A 14831-nucleotide genomic window follows, 5' to 3' on the forward strand; every position below is an offset into this window, starting at 1 on the left:
CTCAGATTCTTAGTGTGTGCCAGACCTTTAAATCAGTCCGTGTTAATTGAGCTCATATGAAGCTAACTTTTTAGGAGACTTGGGTTGTTCTCATTAGGTATAGAAAACAGAAGTCTAATAATTTAAGACATTAAACGTTTGTTAGATATTACTCAGGCTTCTAGTTAAACTGCATCCACTTGACTTCATTGTTGCTATCTCTATTACTGTGTTTTTCCTAGGTTAAAATTCTTTGATTTTTCCCTCTTAAAAAACATTACTAGTTTTCCCTCTTCTCCACCCCCCCATTACTGAGAGACTGAGAACTATAAAGAAAAAAAAAAATGACCCCAAGACCCACAGTACCTGGTGAAGACCCACAGTACCTGGTGTGAACAGCCACTGTTTACCTTCCTCCCATTCCCCACCCCCCCTTTTTTTGCTATTACATATAATGTTGCAGAAAATATCCATGTGTGTGTGTGTATTTCTTGGTATAGTTTTGCAGGTACAGCCATAGTTGGACTTGCTGCCCCAAGAGGTGTTTAGTGTTTACGTTTAAAATTTTCATAGATATTGTCAGATTGTTTTCTAAAAGGTAGCACTGGTTTATGTTTTCATGAACATAATATTTATTTTCACATATTCTCCTTTGGGAGAAATGTGATGCCTAATTTTTCACTTACTGATTTATGTAAATTTTTCAGTTAAGAGATTCTCTATCAAAATATACTAGAATATTATTTATATATGGCTTCTTCCCTAATACTGGTAAATTAGCAAGACCTTTTAAAATATTACAGTTTTAATTATTTATAATTGATGTTTGTAAAAGGTTAAATAATTCTTAGTTTAAGTCTATGTGTTCTTTTTAAGAGAAAGAAAAATGTGGTAATTGATAGGGTACTTAATGTCTGACAGTGTCTGATATAGGTTGATATGACAAGATATTAATTTTGGAAAAACAAATTTAGCATTTTGAATGCAGAAATTGAGGGAAAAATTAAATTCAGTTTTATGAGTAGGAGGTGACACTTTTATGAAGCATTTAAAGTTAATGTATAAGAACTTATGTTTCTAAATTTACTTAACAGAATTCATGGAAAGTATGAAGGATTTATGTTTATTGTTTCTAAAAAGTTGGATTATGCTAATCTAACAAAAAATCTTTGGAATTTGATTTCTTTTAATTTAGCAAAATTGCTTGGTTAAGAATGCTACACACACACACACACACACACACACACACACACCTTTTATCTTTTCTAAACAAAAGGTTTAACTTGCTATTTATTGTATTGACCCACCTCTCCTAACCCCAAAATACTTTTAAAGGCTAATATTTAGGTTACGTCCCAGTGGGTTTTCTGACTAGTTTTGACGGATGTTTTACATATTACTTTTTGTAAATGTGAAATTTGAACCCTGGGCTTAATAACTGCTGCCTTTTGTTACACTTTCCCCATTTTCTTAAGGAAACATTTCCCCGTAATTCTAATATTTATTCCGGGGTTTGTAAATATTCTATGGACAGTTTAGAACTGGGCTATTATTACTTTGTTCTGAATGAATCTTGAATTAGCAAAAGACGTTTCTTCACAGAATTGGGTTGATTTGTGGTTGTAAGAGGGGAAAGAAGGAAATACTAGTGATAAGAAAATACAATGTAGATACTGGGACTGTTTCACAAGATAAGATTTCTCTTCCCGTATACACTTGTAGTGTAGTCGCTTGGTTGTTTCTACGCCTTACCACTGTAATTAAAATGTTCTCTCTGAGCTAGACGGAAACAAGAGAAAGCACAGTGAGTCCTTAGCCGAGATATGGTCTTGGTTTGCATGGGAAACAGAGAGGAAGTACATTGACCACAGTCCTTGCCTCGAAATTGTTAGAGAGAGAACTCCACGTGATTATCTCTGAGATTTATTCTCTTGGAATGTTATTTTTGTTTACTTAATTTGAAGCTACATAGAGCTGACAAGGTTCTTTCACAAATCTGTGTGCTTAATACGTGCTGCACAATTAGAAGTGCAGCTTAAAGTGCAAAAAATAAGTTTTTAAAAGATCATTGACCTTTGCCTTTAGGCATAAGCAGGAAATTGGAGTTTGGCTTCTTAAAAAATTCATAATTTTGCATAGAGAGTTAATGGATATTCCAATAAAAATTTCCGGTGATTGAAATTAGGGATCTGAATTTCACACAGTGAATACTGTGAAATTGAATTCCATAAAATAATTAATTCGAGGTTATTGGTATTAAGTTATTTTCTTTTATAGCTGCTAATTTTTTGCAATTTGGAAATGTGTTTTTTTGTCATTTTGTTCTTTAGCTTTTAGAGTGTAAATTATTTTATAGTATTCTTTCCAAATGTATACATCTTGAAAATAGACCTTTCTGTAAAATTAAAAGACTTAGACTAGACTAGAAAAGGAATCCAGGAAAATGATTTTTTCTTACTATATGGATAAAAATTTTTTTTTCCTCCAATTCAGAGTTTTCTTAGATCATCATCCAGTTCAAGTGTCCCTTGCTTAATAGAACATGCTTATCAAAGTTAAGAACCTGAAAAAAATTATGCGTAAGACGACGCATCCTAAAATTACCTTTTGTTTTGCTTGGGTCTCCGTACCAGTTGACGGGAAGGTAAACTGTTACTAACAGGATGCGGACCCCCAACTATTACTAGTTTTCAATCCTAAAAAGATCCTTCCAGCCCCCAAATAGTACTGGCCATAATTTCATTAAAATTATTTAGATTACAGAAAGAGTCATAAAGGCACATGCTGCCATTTACTAGATGATCCTAAATTTTAAGCTATTTTTAGACAACTAGAGTTTATTCCAGCCGACATTGGTGTGAAGCACCTTTTCCAGAGAGGTACCCAGTGTTTCAAGTCCTTGGCTGTTTGTCCACCCGTTTCACGTTCACATCTCACATTCACAAAAGTCTTAACTAAGCAAAGCTGTCTGGAAAGGGGACACTACTAACAAGTAGTCGAAGAGGGAGTGATTCCACTGGTTAGACTTGGAAGGAAATGAATTTTTCAGTTTCTCAGCTTCGACAGCTCCACTTTTAAGAGTGAATGTGACGCATAACCATAGTGCCTGAGTTCAGTGGTCTGGATTTTACTGTTGGTTCAGCATTTTACTAGGTAGGGCTGGGATGTACGTCTTGGCTTTGCCAATCTTTATATCTTTTTCTCAATCTCATTGCATTGATCAGAAGCTTTATAAATTATTATCACTATTTTTGTTGTTGACGTACAGATTAGTTATTGGTTTCTTTGAAAGTGTTTTAAGGATACAATGTACTCTTAATTTTGTTTTTGACGTCTAAAAACCATTTTTTTAAAAATTAAAGCTCATTTTCAATTTTCTAATGAAAATATACTGTTCACTTAATGGAACTGTTCTTTTCAAACAGTGGAGAAAATCCCCTATACTATTGAGATAGTGGTCCCTGTAGGAAGAGAAATCCTTATAGATTTGTGCAAATATTTGGTGGTTTAAAATTCTTTTGGAGGTGTAGACTGAAGATACTGGTAAATTGCATTATCATGTTTTTGTTTCAAAAACATTGAACTAAAAGTCAATTTTAGTTTTCTTTTGTTACTTTGGACCAAAAACCATGAGTTCAGAAGCTAATAATAAAATGGAATAACTATACTAATTTTGACTATTATAGGAAAATTAAATTTTTTTCCTACTAATTTGTTATTAGTTGTTTTTGTTTGTTTTTAACTAAAGAGAGGTAAGAAGAAGAAAACAGTAAAATGGGCCACAATCTCCAGTCAGAACTCCTGTGGTCATTTTTTTATAATTGTATGTTTGTAAGGCTGCAAAGTGTAAACAGGACAGAAAGGTACAAAATGTAAATTCTTCCATCTCTAAAAGTAACCACCATAAACAATTTATGGTTCTCTCCATGAGTAAGAAAAAAATGCACCCAAGTATATCTAATTTTTCATATAATTTTGTTTTTAAAACGCAACTGATCACACAAACATAGTTTGCACCTTGCTTTTAAAATTTAATATATTTTGGAGATCTTCCTCTGTTAGTACGTATAGACCTAAATCTTATTTTTTTAAGGTAGCCACACAGTATTCTGATGTGCTAATTTAACTAGTTCTCTGCTGATGGGCGCTTTGGTTGTTCTGAGTTTTTTACTGTTACAATGGAACAGTATTCTTGTTACATTATCTATAGATGAGCTCCTGCAAACGTATCTGTGGAGTAGGACCCTTACTGGTGGGACTGATGATGGAAGGGGTATACGCATTTAAAATGTTGTTAGCTCTTGCTCCCCGCTACCCAGGGTGCTTGTTGATGAGCGTGCTTCTTCACTCTTGCCCAGACTGGCAGGTAGCTGACTTTTTTGTTTCTTCCAATCTGACAGGGAAAATGGCATCTCCTAGTTTAATTTGCATTTCTTTGCTTAAGAGTGAGGCTGAAAGTCATTTTGTAATTTTGTTGGTCATTTGTGTTTCTCTTTTCAGTAAACTGTGTGTTTATATCTTTTGCCTCTTTTTCAATTTTTTTTTCTTATTGATTTGTATGAACTCTTTAAAGAAGGGGGAAAAATGAAATTAGCCATTTATATGCCTTGTGTTTTGTGGATATTTTTCCAATCTGTTATTACTTTTTCTATTTTGTTTATGGAACCTTACTTAATTTCTAATTTTTATGTAGTCAAATTTATCTTAATGGCTTGTGTTAATGTTGATCTATTCAATGAGACTCTACCTATTGTAATAGAATTTTAGGCTAGACCTTTTTAGGTTTACCGGTAACTTATAATGAAAATTTACCTTATAGTCTGAGATAAGTATTTACTGATAGCAGAATATATTCATATCATATATATAGTATTATCATTCAAGACGATGTCTTTTTCTTTATATAGATCAAGCTTCTGAAATTCAGGTGACAATGATGCTCACTGAAAGTTGTAAGCTGCGAGGTCTTCATCACAGGTGAGAGGAGAAACCGTCCAACGTTTAAGTGTTAAGCGTGGTAACGCTGTGTGCTACATCTTTATTTTAAGAACGTTGTGGTGTGTTCTGAATTGAAAGCTTTTTCAAATAGCTCAATTTTTCTTCTCAATATAAAAGTGAAATGCATGCTCATTGCACAAAATTCGAAAATATAATAAAGTATAAAGAAGAAAATAAAGAAGAGTGTGTAAGCCCATATCTGGATAATCATAACTAAGCTTTGGAGAAAGAGTTTTTACATATTTATGTACATATTTCTCTTTTAAAAAATAGGATAATGATATATATATATATGCTAAAAAATATTTGTTATGAAATTTTTGGACATACAGAATGCCAAAGACAAGAACAATTAATAAACACCAATAAGCTCACCTTCTAAATTCAATGATAGTTAACATTTTGCCATTTTTTCTTTGTGTGTGTATATGTGTGTATGTATATATGTGTATCTATCTATCGTCTATCTAGATAGACGATAGATTTTTGTGTGTGGAAATATTTTAAAGTAAATTGGGCATCTCAACACTTTCAATGCATTTACCAAAAAAATCAGGGTATTTTTCTATGTGACCACAATACCATTATCTTTAACAGGGTTAACAAGCTTCTCGATATAACAAAACAATGCATCTGCAGGGCCAGCCTGGTGGCATAGTGGTTAAGTTCACATGCTCTGCTTCAGTGGCCCGGGGTTTGCAGGTTCAGGTCCCAGTTGCAGACCTGCGCACCGCTTATCAAGCCATGCCGTGGCAGCATCCCACGTATAAAGTAGAGGAAGTTGGGCACAGATATTAGCCCAGGGTCAGTCTTCCTCAGCAAAAAGAGGAGGATTGGCAACAGATGTTAGCTCAGGGCTAATCTTCCTCACCAAAAAAAAAAAAAGAAAGAAAGAAAGAAAAAAACAATGTATGTAACTTTTCATGTAAGTAACTGTAAATTCTTGTGTACATTTAAAAAGGCTACATAGTATTTCGTTGGTTGGATGCACCACATTTTATTTAGCTACTCCCTCATCATTAGGTCATAGTATGATTTAAAAAAATACTTGTAGTTCTTCATTATATGAAGAGCCTTTTAAAAAAAGCTTGGTATCAGTCCTCTTCACAGAGCTATAAATTCTACCTTCCGGACCAAAAAGGGCTTAAATATGCAGCAGTATCAATATTGGGGCAAGGTTTTTTTTTTTTAAAAGCACTATATAGAGTCAGCTTAATTTGTATGCCTACTAAAAGTTTGGTCACATATGTTTAAAAAATAGAATGGTGACCATCTCTGTTGGAAGATATTTATGGACTTCTGAAGAGGAAAAAAAGAAAGTGATGCATGCAAAAGGCATCACTTATTTTAATTTCTCTGTACTTTGAGCAGTTACTTGAGTTCTGCCAAAAAATAAGATAACCATGCAGAGTTTTATTTTTGAATTTTGTTTATACTTTGGTTCATATTTAAAAGAATTTGAGAACCTAAAAAGAAAGCAGCTATAGTTAGATCAATAAAATGGTAATGAAAATGAAACTGAGTTTTTGGCATTGTAATGGTAGACAAGAAAACAAGCCAATAGTAAGGAGATAAATGTATTTGCTGTGTTTGAACGTGAAATAGCTCTTAGTTTCTGGGCAAGCAAGGCTGAAGGAAACCTTAAAAGTTGATAAATCTCAGTATTAGAAGGGAAAGAAACATAGAGGTCCCTTGGGGGAGAAAAAGTTTCTAGTTTCAAATTCTGAGGCACATGTCTCATTAGGTTTATCATATACTTGGGACATTGATTAATATTATAAACAGATATATTTTTTAATTTTGTTGAAAGTGGAAAAGCCAGGGACCTTTGAAAAAATTGAACACACAGTATTGAGGGACTAAAGATGTCTCTTTGAGGGATTAAAGTCATGTGGTTTAAGCATGTTACCTTCCATTGGCCTGATTCAGTCCAAGAATGGAACTCCTCATTTGCAGAGGAATGGATGGATAACTCATCTATTAGACTATATTTTCTCCAAAACACATTTTGTTTCCTCTGGGTAACAAGACAAAAACTGGGTAATGATCAGTTCGAAATGTCCTTTTTGACAGTGTTGGGAGTGCTTGATGTTCTGGTATGCTGAGTCTAGGGAGAAGAGCCAAAAGTGTTTAATACTAGTATGTAATAGTACTTAGGTACCTAGCTAGAATTCTTACCCTGATGCAAGGTCTGTACCACTTCTGCACAGAAGTGGGTGGCAAGGATAAATGTAGATGACGCCAGGATTTCCCAAAAAGCAGTTTTATAGCCACTGTAGCCCAAAGATGCTTTGGCTGAAAAATGTTCAGAGCAAGCAGTTGCAGCATTTTTTCATATGGCTTTAAGCTGTAGGGTTTTCCAACATCCTACCAGGATGAATTAGCAGCCCCAGGATACCCTTAAGTGGTAGAACGGGATGACATACTGAATGGAGTTTATACTGGACGTTCAGTGATTGGGGAAAGTCTTCTAAAGGCAGGTTATAGTTGGGCATGGTTAATTGTTCTTCCTGGCTGTAAAGTGAAGCCAGGACTCCTGGTTTTTAATGAGCAAAACACATTGCCAATATGTAGAAAGTATGTTCTTTCCATTCGCTGTAGCAGTGTATTTCGTTTTTAAGGGGACTAGGGCCTACCACACATTTCTTTTTGACTCCTGATGTCTAAACTATTCATGGTTGTGTATATGCATTTTTTTGTTCATTCTGTCATTCTAATTCATTAAGTGCCCATTTTGCAGTTGGAACTCTGCTAGACATGAGGGATAAAAATGAAATAATGATCTTCAGTGATCGTATCGTAGGGTTTATCAAGCAAACTAAATACGCTCAGCAAGAAATGACACCTGGTTTCAGATTTGACCTTTTTTTTAACTGGTCGTGGTATGTAATTCCACATGTAAAATGTGTGTTTCATGTTTTAACATTCCATGATTAAGAGTTGTAAAGTGTTGAAATATTTTAAAGCATTTTGAAATTCTTTCTTTTCATTCCTTTTTCCACTGGAATTTCTGAGAATAAGCTTTATTATAAATTAAAGTAGCTATATAAATGAAAGGTAGCTATCAATCACTTTACATCAGAAGTACTTCCTATCAAAGTGCCCTGGAGCTGTCGAGTGGTTTGACTCTGCATTGGCCAGGGGGTGCCTGATGGCCAGCACTCCTGTGCCAAATGCCTCACAGCTCCCACTCTGCAAGCACGCCCCGCAGGGCTGAGTACTGGATGCAGTTCTTGTTTCATGTCCCCACAGAACCTACACTTCCTCTACCTTACTCTTCTCTGGAGCACCTGCATCTGCTCTCATCCACTCTTGTTACAGATCCCAGACCTTCCTCTTTATCCTCTTTTCCTTTGTAAAATGGGCAGAGTGAAGACCAGCCATTTGTACTTTGAAACATGTTCATGCAGCTTCCTACCTCTGCTGGAGGGCTTTTATTCCTCTGGTGATAGAATAAGTGATTTGATCTCATCCAGAAAACTTATTCTGCCTGGATAAAATGCCTTTAACTCTGCTCTGTGACTTTCAGTCATGAGGAAAGGAGCAGAGACATAATTTGGGGGAGATGGTTAAAGAGATTGGGCAACTCTTCACATTACCCCTGAAATCATGGTATGCTCAGTGACACCTGAGTGCAGACCTGCTGTCTTCCTTTTAGTGTGCGTGGGACTTGGTGTGAAAAGAGGCTCTGTCATCTCCCCTGTACTCCCTCCTGCTCCCCTGGGAGGGAATGTCCAGTGGTCCAGGGCAAAGCTCAAAGGTTTTGAAATCAGATGAAGATTTGAATTTTTATCTCCACATACTTGCTGTTTGTCCTTGGCAGATTACCTAACCTCTCTCCGCATGGGTTTTCTCACCTGTAAAGGAGGACTAATCGTCACTGCCACTCTTAGGCTGTGAGGCATGCAGAAGCCTTACAGAGAGGTTACCTTGTACAGGTGTCCTGATCTCTGAGTCCTCATTTCCTTGGCTCCTTGGGGACAGTGCTTCCCTGTTAGTAACTCCTGCACAGCACGAGGGGAGCCCGCAGCTTTCCCTTCTGCACTGTTAGGCCAGAACTGTGTGATTCTGGTTTTAAAAGAGGTACATGCTCAATTGAGACAATTTAGGAAATACAGAAAAGTAAGGTGGAAGTAATCTAAAGTCCCACAACTGAAAGACAGCAACTCTTAACTCTTGGCATACTTGTGTGCAGAGTTTTATTTCTTTCTCTATATTTGTTATTATTCTGTAAATATATGTGAATTTTGTATCCTCTTTTCCTATAAGATAAGCTTTCACTTATATTCTCTTAACATCTCTTTGTGAGCATTTAATTGTTATATACTATCCTATTATTTGGGTGTACTCTTTCCTTACTTTTGGACCTTCAAGTTGTTTGTAACTTTTTGCTGTTAATATTGCATTAACTATCCTTGTTCATGTAGCTTTTTTATGTTTAGTGTTATTTCCTTATTAAATAGGCTTAGAGGCAGAATTTACTAAGTTAACGCATAGGAAGGTTTTTAAGGCCATGTTATATTTGTTATTTATGAAATATTTATTAAGTGCTTATTTTCTATGGCACAGAATACAAAGCATTGGGTGTAAAAATAAGAGTTCATGTTAATTTTTGCCTTCCAAGAATTTTGAGCTTAGTGGGGAAAATGAGGTAATTATGTAAAAAGTTACATAACTTTGGGAAAAATTAACACTTATTTCCAGATACCAGTGGAAGAGCTGTCATTAGGCAATAGGATGAAAGTATTTATGCGTGCCATGAAAATTAAAAAAGGAACAAGATTGTTTACTATATGCTTGGCCTTATTTTGCACATCGTAGCAATGTTTTATGGTTGGTGGGATCCCCATGTTAGAGGTATGGAAACTAAGGCCAAGAGAGATGGTCACACAGACAGTAAATGATAAATTTAGGATTGAGAAATTGGATTCTGAATCCCATGTGAGCAGCTAAGGACTGCTTGGCTTTTGCGGCATTTTCAGCCTCTTAGAGACCTTCCTGATTATCATATTCTCGTCCACAGTCTGCATTGAGGCCTTTTTTTTTTTTTTTAAGGTGTGATGATGGGCTAAGTGGGATGTTATCATAATACACTCAGAGTCAAGTCATTTTTAGGTGTCTCTGATACCCTTTAGAGTAAAGATTTAGCATGGCTAGAGTGTGTCTTCAGAGAATCCAGTCCACAGGAAACAACTCTGAGTTTCTAACTTTTCCCTCTCAAGAAAGTGCATATGTGGGAAACGTTAAAGTCCAGTTTAAAAGAGAATTTATAATTTTAAATTTTTAATGGTAGTCATGTTTTTAAGTATGTTTGATATTTTCTTGTTTTGTTTTAGGTTATCTTTATTACTTTTTGTTAAAAATAAGCCCCTGAAGTTTTAGATTTCACTTGTCTTTCTCCTGATTTCTTATTATTTTATAGAAATCTTCTTCCTATTACCCATGTGTGTATAGAAGAAGGAGAAAAGCCCATGGTGATATTGCCTTACATGAATTGGGGGAATCTTAAATTGTTTTTACGGCAGTGCAAATTAGTAGAGGCCAATAATCCGCAGGTGAGAAAAATTTGCCCGAATGCAAATTATCAGTCGTTTCTGACGATATCTTTGAAAGTGGATGTTAACATTCTCATATATAAACTCTTTAAAGGCTTGCAAAAAGAAACTTAAAATGAACCAGAAGATATTTATAACCTGTTGATTTAGAGAAAGGTGGTTTATGATTGCTGTCTTGAGGCTGACACTTAACCGATGCTGCAGTTTTTTGTTGTATGTCCATTGTGTGTTTATTCATAATCGCCTCAAAGCTTCTGTGACACCATCTCAGTCATTTTCCTGATAAGGCTTTGAAGGCACTGTATTAGATCTCCCTTCTAGGAATGGAAACAGACTTTACAGAGCCATTCGGTCCATATTGTACCAAAAGCTGGCGATGACTGGAGATCTAGAGTGTGGGGGTAACGGGGTATGTTTTTAAGATGCTTGGCTATAAGATGTCAGGCATTCTTTCTCTTCACTGCTTGTGCACATAGCTGTAAAGCACTTGGTCAGGTTCCAGACACGTTATGATAGTAGTGGTAATAAAGCCTAATGGGTGTTTTGCTGCCTGTGGTATCTTGTAGCCACATTAAGTTGGTTTTAGGATTTATAATAATGTGCTTATTACAGTTGCCAGGAGAAAGTGGATTCAAAGGCTGCATTGAGTATTTGGCTTAGATATGCTGTGTAAACTGACAGGATTAGAGCCAGGTTTCCCAGCAAGTGGTTGGAGGCTGTGGCTCATCAGCATCACCTGGGGAAGAATTTCATTCCTCAGCCCAGAGACTGGCGTGCTGACTGTAGAGGGGTGTACCAGTAGAGAGCAGAGAGAGCTAGAGACTTCATTTGCAAATGGTCCCCAGCAGATAGTCTCCTGATAAAAACTATTATTTTAAAAGAAAAAAACAAGTTATTGAATAATAAGTGTTTGAAATATTGCCTTAAGAATTCAGCATTGAACAGATGTTTATTGAGTAGCTACTGTATGTGCTAGATGTTGGGGAGATATACCTAAGAGATGAGAGACAGTGAAGTAAATGGTAAATTACAGAATGATAAGAACTGTAGGAGATATAAGTGTAGGGAGCTATAGGAACATATTCTTGGTCAAGAAGTAGCTTTTTAAAACTCAGTGTGTAGGTGTAAAAACATATTTTGGGATGGAGTAGGATTCTGGAATAAAATAAGCAGCTGCCATTATAATTTTTGTGCTAACTGCAAACGTTGTCATTTTCTTTTACCACAGGCAATTTCTCAACAAGACCTGGTACACATGGCTATTCAGATTGCCTGTGGAATGAGCTATCTGGCCAGAAGGGAAGTCATCCACAAAGACCTGGCTGCTAGGAACTGTGTGTAGGTGCCATGAGATCGTCACTGCCATTGGGTGTTTAGTTCTCCCTGGCTTTGTGTTCTCTCTAGGAGTCAGAGTGGGAATTGTGTTGTAATTAAGAGTGACCGTGAACCATATTTTTTAAATACTCTGTGTTTGATGTTCACATCTTTACTTTTCAGCATTGATGACACGCTTCAAGTTAAGATCACAGACAATGCCCTCTCCAGAGACTTGTTCCCCATGGACTATCACTGTCTGGGGGACAATGAAAACAGGCCGGTTCGGTGGATGGCTCTTGAAAGTCTGGTTAATAATGAGTTCTCCAGCGCTAGTGATGTGGTAAGTGCCAGGACCCTCAGGTATCAATAGATTGGAGAGGAGGCTTTCTGTTTTAAAATGTTTTTCTATTTTTTTTTTTGATCTAGTAACTGTTCCCTGAAATTTTTCATTGAGAAAGCAAGTGTAGTTAGCTCCCACTCAGCCAGTTTATGGAGAGAATATATGACACAAACCATGGGCCATCAGTGTGTGTGATCTCATGTCATCCTCACAATAACCCTATGAGGGGGCTGTTAACACTGTGAGGTAGGTGGGCACTATTATCCTAATTTTAAAGGTGAGGATACTGAGACTTAGAGAGGTTACAGTATTTGATTATTTTTCTTTTCTTAGTTAAGTCTTAGAATGGCCAAGTGGTTGCCAGATCATAAAGATTTATTGTCTTTTTTTTTTTCAAATGCCCTCTTCTAAGTATTATGGCCTGTGTAATTTATAATTCCCTAGACAGCACTCTTTTCTCTTTTGTCAGTTTCTGGGTAGTTCTGCCCACTTGAACAGATCATGTAGTAGGATCCTTGATACTTAGTGATGAATAATTTCAGAAGCCACATTTACTTGTGGGTATTTTGCAGGTGTTTTTAATTGTTTTTAATTTTTGTCACTTTTTAGTCTGACTTGAAAGATTAATTTATTTTCCTATCCCTTGTTTGCTGCACTTATTTTTGTAGCTGAATATTTAGAGGTTAGGTAGAACTTCTACTTATAAGGTCCCCTGTGTGATCACTCAATGATCTGTTAGTGTTACATGTAAAATCTTATAGCGTAATTTGCTTCAAAGTTTCAACTATAAAAATTGTGCTTGCTTTATCATTATGTCTTGTGTCTCATGGATATATTTTACTTATAATATAGGGTTATCCTTTTATTCTAAGTTTGTATGCTTTAAGGATTACTCTTTTAATACACTCATTTCCTCAGTGTATTAGTGTTCTGTGGCTGCTGTAATAAATTACTACAACCTTGGTAGTAAAACAACAGAGATTTATTCTCTCACAGTTGAATTCTGGAGGCTAAATGTTTGAAATCAAGGTGTAGGCAGGGCCATGCTCCCTCCAGAGGCTCTAGGGGGCAACGGTCCTTGCCTCTTAGGGCTGCTGGTGGCTGTCGGCATTCCTTGCCTTGTGGCTGCATCTCTGTTCTCCATGTTCATGTCACCTTGTTCTCCGTATGTGTCTATCTTTCAGAACTCCCTCTGGCTCTCTCTCATGATACATATGATTGCATTTAGGACCCACCTACATAATCTAGGATGAGCTTCTATTCTCAAGGTTCTTAATCACATCTTTTGTCACATAAGGTAATATTTACAGGTTTCAGGTAGTAGAATGTGGACATATCTTTGGGGCCACCATTCAACCCACTACACTCAGTAATTGAAATTGTCTAATATTTCCTTATTGAAAAACTGATTTTCCAACTTAAAATCCTTGAAATGAGAATGATTTGATAAGGGGAGAAACCCTCTCTTGTTAATTATAGTCTACTAATTAAAATTTTTTTTTTCAGAGGCCATGTTAGCTATTTGATATATTGTGCCTTTTTACATACCAAGTGTCTTGATAAAATGTGCTCACTTGATGTGAGTGAACAATTTACTTATAGAGTTTTTTGACTTTTTTCCTGTAAATTAAGATCTTTTAATGTGCATATCTTCAAAATACTTTGAGTACGCTTTGAAAAAATACTTATCTGACACTTGTCAGATGGGCAGAATAAATATGAGTGATGATGAGAAGGGATGTTATCTGCTTCACGGAGCAGCTGCAGAGGTTAACGGTGGGTGGAAACTGCTTCCTGTTGCCACAGCCTTTCCCAGCCAGAGGCATGGGGTATGTTAGAGGATGGGTGGGGAGGTGGGGAAATTCATCCAGACTCTTAGATACTGAACCCTGAGGGATTCAGGGTTGTTTAGCAGCCGGGAGCTAGGCCTAGTCTGTTTTTTCAGAGTTTTGATAGTAAAACTTCTCTCTCTAACATTAATGTCAAGAAGTTAAAATTTCAAGTAAAACAATACAAATCTACAAAGCAACTTACACAGTTTTAATGGTTATCTAAAGAAAATCTGGACTTACTGGGGGGAGGGAGGGATTGCTTTTTGATTTTGATTTTTCTCAAATAATATAGAAAAGGAAAGCAGAGTTTGATTTTAGACCAGCGCAGAGCTGCTGTATTGAATGACAGTAAGGATCAGTTGTATCTTAGATACGGTGCTTATTTTTAGGCTTGCCAAATCTTTGTTCAGAAGTTCTGAATTGTAGCTTGAATTCTTTACCAGTTTCTACATTAGGCAAAACTGTTTTCATGTGGAAAAAATGGGTTTAACTTTGGTTTTAGAACATAGTTTTAAAACACAATATCAGTTGAATTAGAGCTGTATGGTTTTCAAATCCATCCATTTAGTAGAAAAGCCTACATCTGAACATTTTTTAATGCAGAAAAGTAAAAGAAACTTTCCTTAATGTTTTCTTTGAAAATCTCATCCCATGGTTGATTTTTAAAAGATTAATTCACTCATCTCTTTGGAATATTACATTTTTTTCAATAGTTGACTTAAAAAATTTATGATTTTGTTACTGATAACAAAGATCTGATAAGAATTAATATCCAAAATATATAAAGAACTCATACAACTCAATAGCAAA

At 35.9% G+C, this 14831-nt stretch overlaps 1 protein-coding gene across 2 annotated transcripts in view; it reads left to right on the plus strand.

The window, feature by feature from the left end:
* RYK (receptor like tyrosine kinase) overlaps window positions 1–14831 on the plus strand; it is a 96966-nt gene that overhangs the window by 63714 nt on the left and 18421 nt on the right. For both annotated transcript variants that reach the window (XM_087430552.1, XM_087430553.1), the window contains exons 10-13: window positions 4887–4956; window positions 10400–10532; window positions 11761–11870; window positions 12030–12189. In XM_087430552.1, the coding sequence (XP_087286678.1) occupies window positions 4887–4956; window positions 10400–10532; window positions 11761–11870; window positions 12030–12189 (473 nt within the window). The remainder of the gene's footprint in view (window positions 1–4886; window positions 4957–10399; window positions 10533–11760; window positions 11871–12029; window positions 12190–14831) is intronic.

The sequence above is a fragment of the Ceratotherium simum genome, chromosome 5 (genome assembly GCF_057802395.1).
Source record: "Ceratotherium simum simum isolate JZ-2026a chromosome 5, ASM5780239v1, whole genome shotgun sequence".
Classification (NCBI taxonomy): domain Eukaryota; kingdom Metazoa; phylum Chordata; class Mammalia; order Perissodactyla; family Rhinocerotidae; genus Ceratotherium; species Ceratotherium simum.